Source organism: Orbicella faveolata, unplaced genomic scaffold, assembly GCF_042242905.1.
Source record: "Orbicella faveolata isolate gen_17 unplaced genomic scaffold, um_ofav_v1 contig_24, whole genome shotgun sequence".
Lineage (NCBI taxonomy): Eukaryota > Metazoa > Cnidaria > Anthozoa > Scleractinia > Merulinidae > Orbicella > Orbicella faveolata.
Genome location: NW_028301552.1, coordinates 27,017,501 through 27,035,000, shown reverse-complemented (window position 1 = coordinate 27,035,000; position 17,500 = coordinate 27,017,501). Strand labels below are relative to the sequence as shown.

The following is a 17,500-nucleotide window of genomic DNA, read 5'->3' as shown; positions in this document are numbered from 1 at the left end:
TGCCCATCAATATTCTGTGTACCATGAAATAAATCACGGAAATCTCCATTAAGGTCTTCAAAGAAAAAACAAGAATGACTCCAAAGAGGCCCAAGATCTTCAACACAGTCTCTCAAGTGTAACAGTTGATGGACATTCCCTTGTAAAACAAATCTGGAATATTCTAGGAATTTCTAGAATTTTTCTAGGAATATTACAGAAATAATTTCTAGAAATTTCTAGAATTTACCAGTTTTCTTTTCTGGAAAATTCTAGAAAAATCTAGAATGTTAATGAAACATGCTAATTAGGGTGGAAATGCCAGCTTTATTCCAGAAATCATAATTCAGGATCAAGTAAGATTTTTCCAGCTTTTTCCAGGTTATTACAGATGCTGCTTTCTAGATTTTTCTAGAAAATTCTTGCATTCCCTTAATAAAAGCAGGCAGAGATAATGTATTCATTTCCAATTTTTGCTAGGATATTCCAGTTTTCAGGATTTTTCTGCGCATTTTCCCAGCCAGCATATAATTCTGATGGTTTTAGCTGGTTCCTTATAGCATATCAGCTCCTGCCAGCTATTAGAAATTAATTCAATTCAACACAGGGCAATTGCCATGAACTTTACCAAGCTCCTTATTCAATAAAGGAGTCCCATGCCCAACAAATGCAGGAGTCAAAACAGTTCCAAAACAGTAACTTTTTATTTTAAAACAATTTAAAACTTTCATGAGGCAAATTACAGTCTATTTCCTATCTTTTTTCGCTCCATTTGCTCTGGCCTTTTTTAGTAACAGCCCAAGATCTTTTCTCACAGATGACCTTGTTGCTGCTGGAAAGCCTTTCTTCAACACCATACCTATAAAAGAAAAACAAGCAAATGAAAATCAGCCTTAAAAAATCAAATATCATAAATTTTAAGGATTACATAACAAATGCTGTAATGAAGGAGATATTGAATTATGATATTACAAGTAATTGTTCAAGTAGATGTTTGACATTGGAGAGAGTTGACATGTAGATACATGTGGATATGTAGAAAGTTGTTTTGAATGGTTTGGCAAATTTTTTCTAGGTAACTCTCTACTGTACCTTTCATTGTGTTTAAGTCATAAATTAAGGTTGCACTGTTCTGTTGCATAGCAACAAAGTTGACCCACTTTTTGCCATTGATTGCATCTATCTTAAAAACTAAGCCAGAGACCCCATATTTTTTTTCTAAAAATCTTTTTATTACACACAGAAGAAGAAACAGGAAAAACTAGAAAAAATTCTGTGGAGTAGATTTTGCTTAAATTTAAAAAAAGGAAATTTCAGAATTGGAAAAATTCCACTCCACAGTTTTTTTTTTTAAATTTCGCACATGCATTCTGCTTTTGCTGTTGACTTTTTCTTTGCATTAAAAAAGTAGGGTAACCGGATCAGTTTTCGAGATATTAGCTTTGTGGATAAGTAATTTTTAGCACGCATTTTACACACAAAATCAAATCTTGACTGTGCAAGATCGCATTGCAACATCGCACTTGGCACATGTGTGAAGGCAGTCCGCTGCTCAGTAAAGCCCACAATTCCACATGAATAAACATGAATACCCGCGAATAGTGTTTTCTTTTTGCTGTTGTCGTTAGCAGCATAAGCGGTAGAAGAAGAGTACCATAAATACCTGCAGGTGAGACTGGCGTAATAAAAAGAATGAAGAAAACCTGAAGAAAACCTGCTGGTTTTTAGCTTGATAGCCGACGTGATCAATTGCAATATCAATCACAATTTTCGTTTACATTCCAGCACAGCGGTTTAAAAGAATGTTTAAATTTTCATTTGAAATTGCCTGAAGGATGGATGTTTTCGAAGATAAAAATAAGTGATATCGCAAACAGCTCACTAAACTAGGTGGAAACAAAGTTCTACGAAGTAGGCCTTGTGTCCCCATGTTTGCTGTGAGTTTTGCAAACTTGAAATCTCACATGCTTTCTGGCGACCCCTCCGGTGATCGCATGATGCCTAGTGCCCAGGCTTCTCGGAAATATTACTGTTTTGAGCCACCTTAAATAACACAAAAGCTTTTCAATTAACTCACTTTCTAAAAGGCTCCTTCTTGAGGGACTCAGTCCTGGTCTTGCTTGATAATCTTTATTGCACTGAAAGCCAGTGATCGATGAAGTTTGCAGTTCATAATTTGTAAAGAGTTGCTTCGCTAGGACCTCCACTGCTGACTTTGTGTCTGAGGAATCCTCAATTGACCTGACTAAGGCCTCCTAATACAGAGAAGGAAAGTTGATATTAACTACTTGTTAACCAAGAGTGAGGTCTTAATGAGAAAATATCAGACCAAGACCTTGCTGTATTGACCGAGCAATAGCGAGGTTAATACGGCAAGGCTGAGGTTTGAGATTTTCCCATAAAGGTGAAATGTTTAAGGTTAGTAACTTGTTTATTATGTGGCTTTTTGCTGGGCTTTGCACGACCATAATCGGCTGGTGGGCATTACGGGAGAACAATGCCCTAGTATTAGCCAATCAGAATGGGGGTTATATTGGCTACAACCGCAAGTCATATAATAATGTTAATAGTATAATAGTCTCATGACAAGATGCATGTAGACCCATTTAAATCCCAATCTGGAGGAAAAACAATGGTTGTTCTTTCTGCTGAGAGAAACAAACCTTTCAAATGCTCCTCCAGATTAGGAATTAACTGAAAGGAGTCTATAGGTCATTTACTATATAGACTATGGTTTACTTCATAGAACTCAGTGGGTACAAATTGATGTCTAAATATACTTGTTCAATACCCAGCCACAATTTGTTAGATTGTAATATTAAATATACTGTATTTCAGGTGTGTACACTGCACATGCATGGGTGTCACCGTGTGCTGTAGTTAAAAGAATTATGAACTCCATGTCAAGTGATTTTGAGCTAGTTTGATTTACATTTTCTTTTGGACCATATTATTACCTGCTGTACCATAATCCATAAAAAATGAAAAACAATATTGAAACTAGTCTGAAATCAGTTTGACCTGAAAACTCATTTTAAAGTGAACAGGTGGAATCAATCTCTTAACTACCTGAAAATTTAGTTTATCTCGTAAAGTGTCCATTTATTTGTACAGAGAGTGATGATTACTTCAGTGTAATACCTTTGTAATACCATTGAATCTCTCCTCATTTGGATTTTCTTTCTCTGCATTTTCATCCAATACTGCTTTTCCCTGTTAGGAAAATGTGTTGAAAAAAGTTAAGAAGGATATGACACTTAAAAGAAAGTGACTTGACTATAAGCCTGAGTGAAATACTCAATATCTGTCCGTATTTTTATGAACTTGGAAGAATTACTCATTAGTTGTTTCAATTATTGATTAGAAACAACTAATTATCCTCCCGGGTATTTAACCTTTCTTCGTACTACAATAAAGTGAATCATAAGAATTAAGTGGAGGGTCATACATGAATAATTATACAATTTAAATGTAAAGGAACTATAAAACACCCTCTGCCATCCTGGTGTATTCAGAAGATACTGCCCTCCTTTTTTGGCCCTTAATGATCTCACAGCTGCCCTGGAAGCTTCACTTCTCGCAACTGCTCATTTTGGACAGTCTTTTAGTCTCTGCTCTCCGGCATCATTAACTTAAAACTACCATATAATCAATGTAACACACTACCATATATATCCATCAAACATAATGTAACTATATTGTATATTATACAAGTTTGTAGATAATCAAAGCAATCTGTAACAAAACTGATCAGTGTATTCTAGGTACAGTATACACTTACCTTTCTTTGTTTTCTCTTTAGTTTTTCAAATTCAGCTTCTAGGCTACCAAGTCTCTTGTTAAGTGACATCAGCAGAGGCTGACAACTTGAGCATGCTGTTTGCAGGTTGCTGAATGAGGGTTCCCTCTGTTGGATATCATCTCTTATTGTGTGGCTTCCTGCTTCCAGGTGAGGAGCGGGATTCATTGGCAGATCTAAATCTGACACGTCAAAGTCAGAGCAGTGCTGTAAGCTCTGAAAGAATGAGAATCCTTTCTGTGATGTGGCTTGATCATAATGTGGTGATGCAGATGCTCTTAATGTTGTATGCTGTGGATGGTGAGGTAAGCTATACATGTATTTACCATCTGAGGTCTGGAGTGGTGCACTGTATCTTTTATCTGAACACTGATAATTGTGAGACTGCTGGGGGGAGTCAACATTCCCACAATGGCAAGGGGGTGACTTGTTGGCCAAGGTGGGAGACTGTTGGTGCTGGGATGAGTTGAAGTTACGACCTGAAGACTGAAGAGGCTGTTGGTGCTGGATTGAGTTGAAGTCGTCACCTGAAGACTGATGAGGCTGTTGATGCTGGGGTGAGTTGAAGTTACCACGAGAAGACTGAAGAGGCTGTTGATGCTCAGGTGAGTTGAGGTTACGACCTGACGACTGAAGAGGCTGTTGGTGCTGCGGTGAGTTGAAGTTACCACCAGAAGACTGAAGAGGCTGTTGGTGCTGGGGTGAGTTGAAGTTACCACAAGAAGACTGTTCAAGAGGCTGTTGGTGCTCAGGTGAGTTCAGGTTATGACCTGAAGACTGAAGAGGCTGTTGGTGCTTCAGTGAGTTGAAGTTACCACCAGAAGAGTGAAGAGGCTGTTGGTGCTGTGGTGAGTTGAAGTTTCCACCAGAAGACTGAAGAGACTGTTGTTGCTGGAGTGAGTTGAAGTCGTCACCTGAAGACTGGTGGAGAGGAGGTGAGCTGTTTGTCACACTCAAAGACTGCTGGTTTTGAGGTGCAAAATCTGATGTGTCCTCTGATCCACTTACTTCTCCTTCTTCAACTTCGATTATTTCAGTTCTGTCGGAAGTATTCTTGTCACTTGCAGCAAAATGCTGCCTTCGCAAAAGAAAATTTTGTACTCTTTTAGCATTTGCTACTGCAACAATTTTGTTTTCATGATTTTCTACCACTGCCTTTCCTTACTGGTACTTTTCTGTTTCTGGGGCACCATTTGCTCTCTCCCTGAAGCAACCCCTGAAATATTACTTTTCACCTCTGTTTTATTTGCCTTTTTACGTTTCTGTTTTTGAGACCTCATTTCCTCTGTTCCCGAAGCATTCGTCTCATCCTCATTTTCTACATCTACTTTTCTCTTCACATTTTTCTGTCTCCAAGATACCACTGACTTTTGCATTTTATCTGTAATGTCATCATCAGCATCCCTCAATGCTGCAAGCTTCTTTTTAGATGGCTTAGGGTTTCGGCGAGGCCGAGGTTGATCTAAGGTCAACTCCTCTTCCCCAATTTCTGCAGGGCTAACTAGCTCAGTGACTTTGTTCTCAGCTTCCTTTTTAGTATCTATTTGAAAACATGAAAACAAGTCCTTAATATTATCAATTTGCTCCTACTCTCTGATTTTCAAAGACTAATAGGGGGTGACACAAAGCAAATTTCAGCCTAGGCTGAAATTTTAGCCCTGTTAGGGGGCTGGGATTTTAATAAGGATTCCAGGACAAATCTGCTTGAAATAAAATTGGCGATTACATGGAGAAAGTTTCTTCCTGCGTAATAGCTCATGTAATAAAAAAGGTATTGCAGCCCAGGCTGAAAAGAGAACTCAGGCATGCATGCTCTGAAAAGGCCCATTAACCAATTCATTTACGTGCTTGCATGTGTTGCCAAGGAGGTGAAATTTCACTTCCAGTTACTTGTGTAAACCAGACCGCAGAAAATAAAAACAACTAAATAACTTACAAATTCATGCAGTTGATAATTCAAAAGAATTTGTACTCTCAAACGAGATAAGTTACCTGTTACCTGTTACCTAGCTTCTTTGTGCCTCGTGACACATTCTTCGCCAGGCGGTCTTCCACTCCTTAGGCTGATTTAAATGCGTACAAAAGAATTTTAAATTGGCAGTCATTTATGAATAGGGTCTTTTCCTTTTGTGCAATTATGCTTTTCCCAGAAAGTTACAAATTTTTCAATATTTTGAAATTCTCTCAAAATCTGACCTCTTAGAATTGAAACAAAATCTATGCAAAGCAACATGAGAATTAAAATCTTGATAAAGTAATATACTTAGGAGCCTTTACGTTTTTTCAGAATTAGTGACATGACCATGCATGGATGTGCCCTGATGACATCATCACTAGTGTTTCTGATGATGAGAAAGCTAAAACACATGAAATAACTCTGAAGTAACTAAAAATGGCGAGGTTATTTGAGAATTAATTTTCCTTAGCAATGGCTCGAAAAGACCAGTTAATGGACCCTTAACTGGGACGATATTCACCATGTAATCACCCCCTTAGATCAACTGGTGTATTTGGATAATATTTCTTCATCATTACATGCAATTCTCTACTAAAAAACGTACTAAATTTTTTAACCAATTATGTTGAGAGACTACTCAGATCTTCAGTACATTTGGAGTTTAATACAGCTCTGTTTCGTATGCTAACATAAAGTTAGCCCACTCATCAGTTAGTTTCCATATACACTCCATCATCAGTTAGTTTCGATATACTAAATTTTTTACATGGTGCAAAATTGGTTTACCTAACATGGTTTACCTAACATTGGTTTACCTGACATGTGTAGGTTGTGTCTAAGTTAAAATACCTATATACAAACTGTTTTTGAATCGTAAATTTTCAAACTTGTCGAATGCTTACATTAAAAAAAAATACCTTTAGTAAGGAAAGGTGAAAAGATTCAGAGAAAACGACATGAGAATAAAGATGTATTTCAGCTACTGATCAGCAAAAGTTTAACTGTAGCCTTAATACACGTTTAGCAAACCGTTTGAAAAATTTGCTGTGGCTAAATAACCGGCAGCCGGTCAAGGTTTTCGACACACTAAATAACCAGCAGTCTGACATTTTTCTAAAAAAATTTTCCAAGCTGATTTCTGATTTCCTGTCAAGCATGACGTTTGCTTGTGGCGGGAAATTTGTAGCAGACGTGAATGAGGTCTCTGTCTAATCTTTGGTTTACAGTGACGATCGATTATCGCTTCGTCCTTAAACTGTAACTTCTACCCTTAACATAGCTTAAATATGAAACTTACTTGAACAAAAATAAAATTGTCATGCTGTTACAAACGCATGGATCGGTTCGTTCGATTCCTTAAATTTGTCACGAGTATCGGACTGCCGGTCATTTAGTGATTTAAAAACCGTGACCTGCAGTCGAACTGAAAAAGATCTACTACAAACTGTGGTCTCGTTTTCTGAGCCGAGCGTGAACCAAGTGTTAGACTTGCGATCTATAAAGTTCTGGATCGCTAGGTAGATTTGGATGGGTTTCCTTGAGAAAAATATCAGACTGCCGGTCATTTTGACCGGCTTCAGTCGGCGTTCAAAATTCTCAAGGCTCTCTCCGCTTAAACTCAACATTTGAAGCAAACAAGAAATTGGAAAGCAAGTTTACATTACAAGTTACATTACAAGTTACATTATTACTCACCGAATATCCCCAGAACATGTCCATGAAACAAGATCGCTCTCTTTGTTGCTGGATCAGTCCCTTGTATGGAACATTCATCACCTTCGCTCACATTGAAGGGATCAGAAACGATGATCTTTGAAGAACTCTGCGCATCAATCCCCCACGAACCCCAGTCAACAACAACGTGCTTGTGTTTCGGCATATTCGGAATCGAAGCTATTGTACACACTAAAGATGAAGATGAAGCAACTAAAACGCCAATGATCGCGCCAAACTCATGAGGAGATATGGATGTCAAACCACGAAGACCACAAATAGGATGCTTCCGAATGGAAATCTGGCGGAACTTTTTCTTTGATTGTATTCTTCATTTGAATACACGAGGTTCACTTCAAAGTGTGGGGAAAAGTGTCGGACGAATAGCACATCTTCGGATTGGTTGGCATGAAACGTGCGAAATTCCTCTCGTTCCGATAATGTTGAACGGATCGATTTTCTTGTTCGCTGAGTAACTTTTGCTTAACATCACACTGTCTCTTTAAGAAGAAAAACATGGCATCAAAGTCATCAGCCAAAAAATAAATTGAAAAACGTTTCAATTTCATACACGTCTCACACGTGCGACACTGCTGTCGGCACCATATTTGTTTACAAAAGCCAACTTGCATCACGTTATCTAGTAGGATGCGACGTTTCAGTAATGGCGGTTTTGAACAAAACGTTCGAAGCTACAGCAAGCGATTGTTACGTTTCCCTAGACGACGAGGTATCCAAAGTCTCCAACAAACTATTTTTTGAGACTTTTCCAGATGTTATTGTGCAGTTACGAGCATCATGTTCTCTTTCAAGCTGCTGGGAAATTTCATATTTGCTTCATCGACATACCGCGACATACCGCGACATGGCTGTACTTGGCATGTGGTCAAGATGGCGGGTCGGTCGAGTTTTGCGAGCTCTCTTACATTTTATTTAATAATATGTTTACTCCTTGCTCAAGTCTCGAAGTTTTGCCCTCAAGGAACCCAACACAGTAACCTTCAAATTCTTATGGCTACAAAAGACGCAAATGAAGTGAAGCTCAACGTTTATCCAGCAAAGTCAACTCCGAGATCCCTCGCAACCAGCATGGCGAACGCAACGAAGACCATGAAGCTGATTCGCTTTATACGCCTTCTAAATACAGCCATGATTGCAAATGTCATTTTATTATCGAATGATATACAACTAAATCCAGGCCCTGGGCCTATTCAACATCGTGAAATGAGGGGCTTGCGTCTATTCCATTTGAATATCTGCAGTCTAAGAAATAAGGTGGACGAGCTTCGACTGTTCTGCGAAACACACAAACCTCATGTGCTATCAATAAACGAAACATGGTTGGATGAGTCATTTTCAGACGAAGAAATTTGGCTTCGAGGCTTCAATTTACTGAGGAAAGATAGAAATTGCCATGGGGGTGGATTAGCAGTTTACATCGCTGAACACCTGAGCTTCAATCGACTGGACAAAGCAAATCCCGAACTAATGTGTGCAGATTTAGAAGCAATTTGGTTTGAATTGTCTCAACCGAAATCAAAGAAGCTGTTGGTTGGCTCTATTTACAGATCACCAAATTCGGATATTTCCGCTTTTAATTCGAGTTTGGAGAAGACCCTAAACAACCTTAAGAGTATCGGTGCGGAAACGGTACTCATGGGGGACTTAAATGTTGATTTCTCCAAATCAACAACATCTTATAAACACCTTCAACAGATAACCAAGTCATTTTGCCTAAAACAGTTAATCAAAGGATTTACAAGAGTAACGCAGCACACCAGAACTTTGATTTATTTTTCACCTCAAGGCCAGAACTTTATTTCGCCGGTGTTGTACCAGTTGGTTTTTCTGACCATAGTGCTATTTTTGGGGTAAGAAAGCTACACAGGATGAAACGCCCTCCACCAAAAATTATTGAAACGAGAAATTATAAACATTATAATCCAGCATTGTTCCGTGACGACCTAAAACACATCCCATGGGAAATCATCGAACTCGAAGAAACACCAGAGGGTAGTTGGAACGCCTTTAAAGACCTTTTTCTAACAGCTGCCGACAAACACGTACCCATTGTTACGCGTCGCGCACGTGGATATTCAGTGCCGTGGTTAACAAGCGATCTAAAGAAACTTATGCAAGAGCGTGATTACCACCACAAAAAGGCCCTAAGTACAAACAAAGAACAACATTGGAGCAATTATAAGCGGTTACGCAACACCATAAACACAAGAATGCGTAAAGAAAAAATCGACTATTATGCAAATCAACTGGCAGATGAAAAAGACCCAAAGGTGATGTGGCGAACTTTGCATAAAATCGTCCCCCAAAAAATCAAATCAATACCTTCAAGCAGTGATGGTCTTACAGCCTCAAGATTCAATGGCTTTTTTACATCGATCGCAAACTCTCTGAGCAGCCATTTTGAACGTTGTACTCTGCCAAAAGTTATGTCAACTAGAGTTGAACAAGACTTTGTCCTTGAAGAGGTGTCATCCGGATTTGTTCAAAAAGAATTGCTCAAAATGAAGTCAACTAAAGCTACTGGCCTCGATGGAATTCCTGCTCGATTACTGAAAGATGCAGCAAATGAAATATCTAGACCAGTCGCCTACCTCATAAATTTAACAATTTCTACCTGTATGATACCATCTGAATGGAAAACTGCGAAGGTAACTCCAATATACAAATCGGGCGATAAGAGAGACCCAAATAATTATCGTCCGATTTCAGTCCTTCCGTTGATTTCTAAAGTAATGGAACGAGCAATTCAATCACAGCTTGTAGCATTTCTAATCAGAAACCATTCCTTGTCAGTGCATCAATCAGGATTCCGTAAGAAACACTCCACTGAAACAGCCACTGTACACTTTGTTGATCACATTTTAGAACAAATGGATAAACAGATGATTACCGGGTCTATTTTTATAGACCTAAAAAAAGCGTTCGATCTCGTTGACCACCTCTGCCTGCTCCACAAACTAGAACATTATGGAATTAGAGGGAAAAGCTTGAAATGGTTCGAAGACTACCTTACAGCTCGATCCCAGAAGGTCAAATACAACCAAGACGAATCATCGAGCTTAGCTATTAGTTATGGGGTTCCCCAAGGATCCATACTGGGCCCGATACTATTTGTGATATACATCAATGATCTCCCGCAAAGTCTACTGAAGTCACAAATAGGCATGTATGCCGATGATACTGTTATATATTTCTCTGATTCCTGTCCAGATATCATCAAGCAGGTTCTTCAAAACGATCTTACCAATGTTGAGAAATGGTTAGTAAGCAACAGGCTGATACTCAATCAGAGTAAAACTAAATGGATGCTGTTTGGAACTAGGCAAAAACTAGAACACTGTCCAGACTATAAAATAGAGCTTCACGGGAAAAACATTGACAGAGTATCAAGCTTCTGTTATTTAGGGGTAACACTAGATGAGAATCTTTCATGGAACGAACATGTAGAATTGATTTGTAAGAGAGTAAGAAAACGTCTCGGCCTGCTGTCACGCATACGACCCTACCTTACTCTAAAAGCTGCTAAATGCGTGTATAATTGTTTAGTTCAGCCGATTTTTGATTACACTAACACGGTATGGGATGGGCTGTCAATCGGTTGCAGTAACAGCTTGCAACGTCTGCAAAACAGAGCAGCACGCATTATACAAAGGAGGGCAACAACCGAAGGATCTTTTAAAATGTTAGGGTGGGTGGATTTGGAAACCCAAAGAAAAGCCCACAAATGCATTTTAGTTTTTAAATGTTTAAATAATTTAGCTCCTCCATATTTGTCGGATTATTTTATTAGAAATTGCAACGTTCATTCTTACAACACGAGGAAAAGGAATGACATGCACTTGCCGAAACCCAAGTTAACGCTAGGGAAAAGGACTTTCAGATACTCTGGTGCGCTTCATTTTAATAATTTACCCACTACAATAAAAGAAGCAACATCGCTCCCCATTTTTAAAAATCTTCTTAGACTTTATTTTAGAGAGTAGTTTTTATTTTTAATTTTTTATAATTGTAAACGTTAATCTCTATGTATAGAAATTTAATGTAGTCTTAATTTACGCAGGGTCCCTTTTGATACCAGCCAAGTGCTGATTGGGCCACCCTGCCTAAATAAAGTTGACCTTGACCTTGACCTTGAAGTCAACAATTGCAACACATCAAGAATGGCTGTTCCGGTATTTAAATCGCCGAAAAAGTATTTCAAAATGATCGATTTGAAGGATATCAGGGTAATTCAACACTTGGCCGCATTTAAAACTGCATTAACGACTCTGAGCTTTCGTGACAATGTTTTGGTCGAAACAATCGCCACTCAAGCTTTGATACTTGATCATAGTAAGCTTACTATCGAGGAAAAGCCTTGCAGTAGTGATGGCGATGGAGAGGACTTCAATACAACGTGTAAAGAACACCGAACAACTGAATTTATTCCTTCAGTTGGCTTGTCAGTGCTGCGATTGCAAGGAGGGGTTAGCGGAGACGAAGAATCATGGTTGTGTGACATTTGTGGAAAGTCACTCGTGTCTACTATCGAGGAAAAGCCTTGCAGTAGTGATGGCGATGGAGAGGACTTCAATACAACGTGTAAAGAACACCGAACAACTGAATTTATTCCTTCAGTTGGCTTGTCAGTGCTGCGATTGCGAGGAGGGGCTAGCGGAGACGAAGAATCATGGTTGTGTGACATTTGTGGAAAGTCACTCGTGTCTAAAAGAAATCTCGATGTGCATATGAACTCTGCTCATGCCAGTCACCCAGACTTCACATGTGTTACATCGCCTGACGGCCTGCCTAAATGGAAGTGCAGTTTGTGTGGAAATTTTCTCTCTTCAAAGCAGCGAGTGATCTCACATTTAATTAGAACTCATGGTAAAACAAACTTTCTAGATCCAGAACAGAAACAGACCCTTACCGGTAATTCTTGAACAACATTGTGGAGAAGAAAACGTTCTGCAAATGGCTGTTTTGTCCCAGAACAAAGCTCTCCCTCTGTTTCTTTTGAGGAAGGTTTAGAAATTGACTTTGAACATTGCTCATCTATTTTGGATGAATCACCAGTACCTCAAGGGGCGAGCTCTGCTACAAGCTTATATGTATCTCAATCAAGCTCAGAAGAAGAATTGCAAATCTTTTTAACTACTGACACTCATGAGGACATTGAAACTTCAAGACAAGGCACATGTTTCTACAGTAAGAACAATGTCAATAACATTACTAATTATTGTTCAGACTCTGAGCACCCAGATTCTGACTCAAATATTATTAGTTTTATTGATGAGTCAAACACATCAGACTCAGACTGTTCAATGAGTAGTGACACTGATTACAGGTCATCTGAAACAGATCTGCCAACGTCCAGTGATGAATCAGATGGAGAAGAACAGGACAAATCAAAGGTGGTCTCAGGTGCCTCCAACATCCCTCCAATTACTGAAAAGGAAAGACTGAGCCTAATCATTTTATCGTACATTGCTAAATATAAATTGAGTGGCTCTGCTTCTGTTGATCTTTTGGATCTCCTTAAGCTTATTGCCCCAGAAGATAACATCCTGCAATCTCTGACATTAAGTGACATAAAAGAAACACTAGGAGATTGCATTGTTAATCTTTATGATTGCTGTGGAAAGTGCTTCTCAATTTTTCCAAAGGATGAGACTATTTATCAGTGTAGTACAATAGATAGTGATGGAAACCAATGTACAGGATTGCGTTATCGTGGAAATTCACATAACCAGGTTAAAAAGCAGAGAAACTTATATTTTGTGACTATTTCAGTTGAACAGCAGTTGAGCAAACTTTTGGAATGCACTGGCATTTGGGCAAAAATTCAGCAATACAAAAACACACCAAACTATTCTTCAAGTATTAGGGACATTGTCGATGGAACAGTATACAAGAGGTACAAGGAAAGTGGAGGATTTCTCACCAAAGAAGACAATTTAACTTTACTTTTTAATACAGATGGCATACCTTTATACAAATCCTCAAAGGTGAATATTTGGCCTGTTTTTCTTGCCATAAATGAACTTCCCCCAGAGGAACGATTTGCAAAGAAGAACATGATACTTTGGGGATTATGGCAAGGGAAAGGAAAACCAAGGTTTTCCACCTTTTTTGAAATATTCACTGATGACCTTATCCGACTTAAGTATGAAGGTTTTACTATTACAAACAAATGTCATCCAAAACTTATGCTTTCACTGGGTACTACTGACTTACAGGGTAAGGCATATCTTATGTACATGAGTCACCATAATGGTGTCAATGGTTGCCTTACATGTGAAGAAGAGGGTTTTGTCACTAAGCAAGGAAAAGGCCATGTACGTAGCTATCCATTCAAAGATCCACCTGCTCCACTGAGAACAAGTGAAAGTGTAGTAGAGAATGCCCTGTCTGCCGTGGAATGTGGTCATAGAGTAAAAGGTTTCCATGATGTAACACCATTAGCAAAGCTTCCCTGGTTTGACTTGGTACTTGGAATTGTTCCAGACTATATGCACGGCGTGTTACTCGGTGTAACAAAGCAACTCCTTAATCTCTGGTTGTCTTCAACAAAACACAAGAAACCTTGGTTCATTGGACACAAAACAAAAGCTATTGATAAAAGACTGAGAGAGATGAGACCACCTGATTTTATACAAAGACTTCCAAGGCAACTAGAAACAAGCCGTGCTTATTTCAAGGCATCTGAACTACAAGCATGGCTGCTTTATTATTCTGTCCCTTGCCTCATTGACATTTTACCTCAAAAGTACTTAGAACATTTTGCTTGCCTAGTAGAAGGCATTTACATATTATTTGGAGACAATATAACACCAGATTTACTAGCTTTGGCTAGAGATATCTTATTGAAATTTTACAAGAATCACCAAGTTCTTTATGGTGATAGCAACTGCAGTCTAAATGTGCATAATGTTGGAGCCCATTTAGTGACTTATGTACAAGCATGGGGACCACTTTGGGTGTGGTCGTGTTTTCCTTTTGAAGATTTAAATGGAGCCCTACTAGAGAGTGTTCATGGGACAGGAAATCAGTGTCGCCAACTTATTTGGATGCTGTATGCTCAAAATTCCCTTCGAACCAAATGTCATTTAATTTCTGAGAAGAACATGCAATTTTTTGTGGAGCAAATGCTTTCTGGTGAGAGAAGCCTACGGAATGTGAAGAGTGCAGCAAACTGTCAGGTTGCTGGAGCCCTTACAAAATGGACAGTAAACAATGAGATCTATGAACAGGCATCCTTACAACTTGATTCAAATTACACTGATAGACCAGTTTTTCTAAAAGCTAAGCGTGTGATTGTGAATGGGCATGTCATTTATTCACGGATCTATGAAAGAATGAAAAAACATTGTGGTTTTGCAGTCCTTATAGAGCAAAATGGAGGAAACTACATGGCCTTTGTTGAATACTTTTTGTTTGAAAGAAACTTAAAAACTGTGTTTGCTGTAGTTAAACGTATTGTTTTAGATTTTGAGAACCCTTTCTTTGTGAATGATAAGCCAAAGCATCTACTCAGGATTGCCGGTGAAGATGAGAGTTACACTGTTGTTGGAGTGGACTGTATCCTTGAGAAAATTCTTTATCTTTCTGGCAACCCAAACCACATATGTGTGGCTAGGGCTCCAAATTTTTGTGGCCATTGCCGATGAAATTGCTTGGGTTTTTTTAACAAAGTATGTCATCAATAATATTTTAACTGTTAATAACATGTAAGATATTTATACACTCAATAATCAGTGTACACCACTATAAATAACTCCAAAAAAGAACCAGAAAAGATAATCAAATGCTTTGTTTAACAATGAAGTAATTGGTCATTAGTTGTAATCATACAGTCACATATAAATTGTAAGTTTTCTTATTTGTAATAAAAACTTCTTAAATACATAGCAAGCTGACAAGTTAACTCATTTCTTTCAGTTGTTATCTGAAAAGAGTTAAATTCACACTGACAAAAACTGGAATATACTGGGAATTTCTTTCATTTTTGTTAAATCTCAATAAGCTGTAAACTGTTCCTGGTTTATTCCAGTTTCCTGCAAGAAATCAACCCTGGAAAAAACTGTCAAAATCTTGCAACAACTGGTAGATGTGTCAAATTCCAGCTATTTCCAGATTTTGACAGAATCCAAAACTTGCAAAAACTGGAAAAAAAAATTCTGGAAAAAAGCTGGAATTTGATTCTGGAATAAAGCTGTCACATTCTAGAAATTTCTAGAAACTTCCAGACCTTGACAGAAAGCTAGAAATTTGTTTTGCAAGGGTTGTATGTCATGAACTGTGGACCTGCAAGTAGCATATGAAGGGCTTTCAACATTTAGTAAACATGCTCATGAAAGTGCACGTGTGTAATACTAAGATAATTACCTTACACCATACAATGCAAATGTTTTTGTTTTCAATTCAGTAGCAAGAAATCTGTTTGATGATGTTCTCACTCAAATCTGACACTCAGACGTAACTCAATTTTTATGTAGCTAGACAGCGAGAGAATAAAAAATGAAGGAGTCACTAAGCAAAATGGAACCTTCACAGAAAAAAAAATACCCAAAAGGAAATTTGCTCAGGATTTCTCAAATTTTGAGAACCAAAAGATTATCATAACATCGAATGGAGCAACTTAACTGTGACATTACATACCACAGAGAGTAGAAGCCTGTGCACAAAACAACTTCAGACATGAAGCAGAGCTTTCTCTTTCATCAAGAGAGATGGTTTCTTTTAGCAGTCTGTATATTCCTCCGACTAAAAGCATTAGATGAAGAGCATACACATCTGGAAGGTACTTCAGAAGAAGTGGCACAGCATAGAACAGCAAAAAATTCTTTTTTTCTGATGCTAAGGAAAGTCAAGTAATACATCAAAGATCAATTCAACTCAATGTACAGTTCCACACCTTCAGAAACTGTTATGTGTCATGTATTCTATATACATGTGTTCAATTGTTGAAAGTTAGAAAGTTAGAAAGTTCAAAACTGATGCAAGGAGTCAGAATCTAGTTTAGTTGTTATAGTCGAATCCCCCCTCCCCAAGAAACCCCATTCATGTATATCAAAGTGATGGGTATAGTAAATGACATTGTTCAGCCTGACAAAATACGGTATGGATCAAAACTGATATAACAAACACAATCCTGAAACCCTTTACTAACCTTTCCAATCTTTCTTATCCACAATACTTCTTGGTGTTCTGGTTACCTCACTTATAGGTTAAATGGAAAGGAATTCTTTGTCAACTTCTTCAATTCTGTTCCCAATGAAAAAGAGCTTGTCCTTGTTGTCCTGAGAAAACCAGCTATTTAACAACTGCTCCACTACACCTTCACATACACAATGCATGTAATCAATGGCAGTGCCACGGATGATGTCAAATGTAGGAATTCCAAATGCCCAGGATAAACCAAGAACTCCCTCTTTATCATAATTCTGAGGAGACAAAGGAGAGTGGAAAAACACTGTATATCAGTGCTTAATATATTACTACTGTAGATGAAACGAAAACTATTTCCTCAGTAAGATTAGGGTTTACATGAAAATACAATATACAAGCTCTTTCATTTAACATTTGACAATGTGGTGCAGTTGACTCTTATCTGCCGTAAATACCAACAACAAATAAACTATTGTAGTAAACTACAGTCATGAATTAAGTCATTGTCATTTTTTTTTAAAAAATGTGAACTTCAGAGTTTTTCTGTTCATGAAAATTACCAAGGAGACTACCTCCATCAACCGGAAAAATTAGTGACATGCTCTGGAACAATTTAACAGAAGTTTACTCACTGTTTTGGCACCTTCCTTCTTCTTCCTCATCACCTGGATGGCCTGCTCTTTGAACTCATCATGCCTTCTGACCTCACCATGCCTTCTGACCTCACCATGACCACTGCTTGAGGAAGCATTGTAGGGGTATATGTGGCACTGTCTGTTTCTGCCCTTTTTTTCAATGCCAATGACATGCGACACCCTTTCTCTTTACATTTAGAGCACCCACAGTAGCCATTAAACTGCTTCATCTGCAGCCACAAGGCC

General features: G+C 38.3%; 4 protein-coding genes and 1 pseudogene across 5 annotated transcripts in view; 1 reads left to right on the top strand and 4 right to left on the bottom strand.

Moving 5' to 3' along the window:
- The window catches only part of LOC110047893 (uncharacterized), a 2,979-nt gene extending 2,372 nt beyond the window's left edge, over window positions 1-607 (bottom strand). Inside the window, exon 1 of the transcript XR_016207803.1 lies at window positions 1-607. This exon is cut by the window's left edge and continues 59 nt beyond it. The gene's annotated coding sequence lies outside the window, so the exon portion shown is untranslated.
- LOC110047849 (ATP-dependent DNA helicase PIF1-like) overlaps window positions 1-17,500 on the bottom strand; it is a 39,238-nt pseudogene that overhangs the window by 2,708 nt on the left and 19,030 nt on the right.
- On the bottom strand, window positions 661-7,614 carry LOC110047895 (uncharacterized). The gene is made up of 6 exons (XM_089291505.1): window positions 7,431-7,614; window positions 5,029-5,318; window positions 3,761-4,933; window positions 3,121-3,192; window positions 2,057-2,234; window positions 661-838 (listed from the first exon to the last, which is right to left on the bottom strand). Exons 1-6 carry the CDS (start codon window positions 7,612-7,614, stop codon window positions 726-728), a joined length of 2,010 nt encoding a protein of 669 aa, XP_089147631.1. The 3' UTR covers window positions 661-725.
- Window positions 12,773-16,220, top strand: LOC110047845 (uncharacterized). Its single transcript, XM_020753588.2, has one exon. It carries the CDS (start codon window positions 12,773-12,775, stop codon window positions 15,116-15,118), a length of 2,346 nt encoding a protein of 781 aa, XP_020609247.2. The 3' UTR covers window positions 15,119-16,220.
- Window positions 16,433-17,500, bottom strand: part of LOC110047846 (uncharacterized) — a 4,305-nt gene continuing 3,237 nt past the window's right edge. For both annotated transcript variants that reach the window (XM_020753589.2, XM_020753590.2), the window contains exons 5-6: window positions 17,252-17,500; window positions 16,433-16,894 (exon numbers count right to left, since the gene is read on the bottom strand). The exon at window positions 17,252-17,500 is cut by the window's right edge and continues 82 nt beyond it. In XM_020753589.2, the coding sequence (XP_020609248.2) occupies window positions 17,281-17,500 (220 nt within the window). In that variant the 3' untranslated portion in view covers window positions 16,433-16,894; window positions 17,252-17,280. The remainder of the gene's footprint in view (window positions 16,895-17,251) is intronic.

What these genes read in the sequence shown, in the direction of transcription:
- LOC110047895 (XM_089291505.1), bottom strand. Translation starts at nt 7,614, where the DNA reads ATGCCGAAACACAAGCACGTTGTTGTTGACTGGGGTTCGTGGGGGATT. An exon ending in ACATGTTCTGGGGATATTCG is followed by an intron (nt 5,319 to 7,430) that starts GTGAGTAATAAT and finishes GTTTTCAAATAG; the next exon opens with ATACTAAAAAGGAAGCTGAG. An exon ending in AAAAACAGAAACGTAAAAAG is followed by an intron (nt 4,934 to 5,028) that starts GCAAATAAAACA and finishes CAGTAAGGAAAG; the next exon opens with GCAGTGGTAGAAAATCATGA.
- LOC110047845 (XM_020753588.2), top strand. Translation starts at nt 12,773, where the DNA reads ATGAGTAGTGACACTGATTACAGGTCATCTGAAACAGATCTGCCAACG.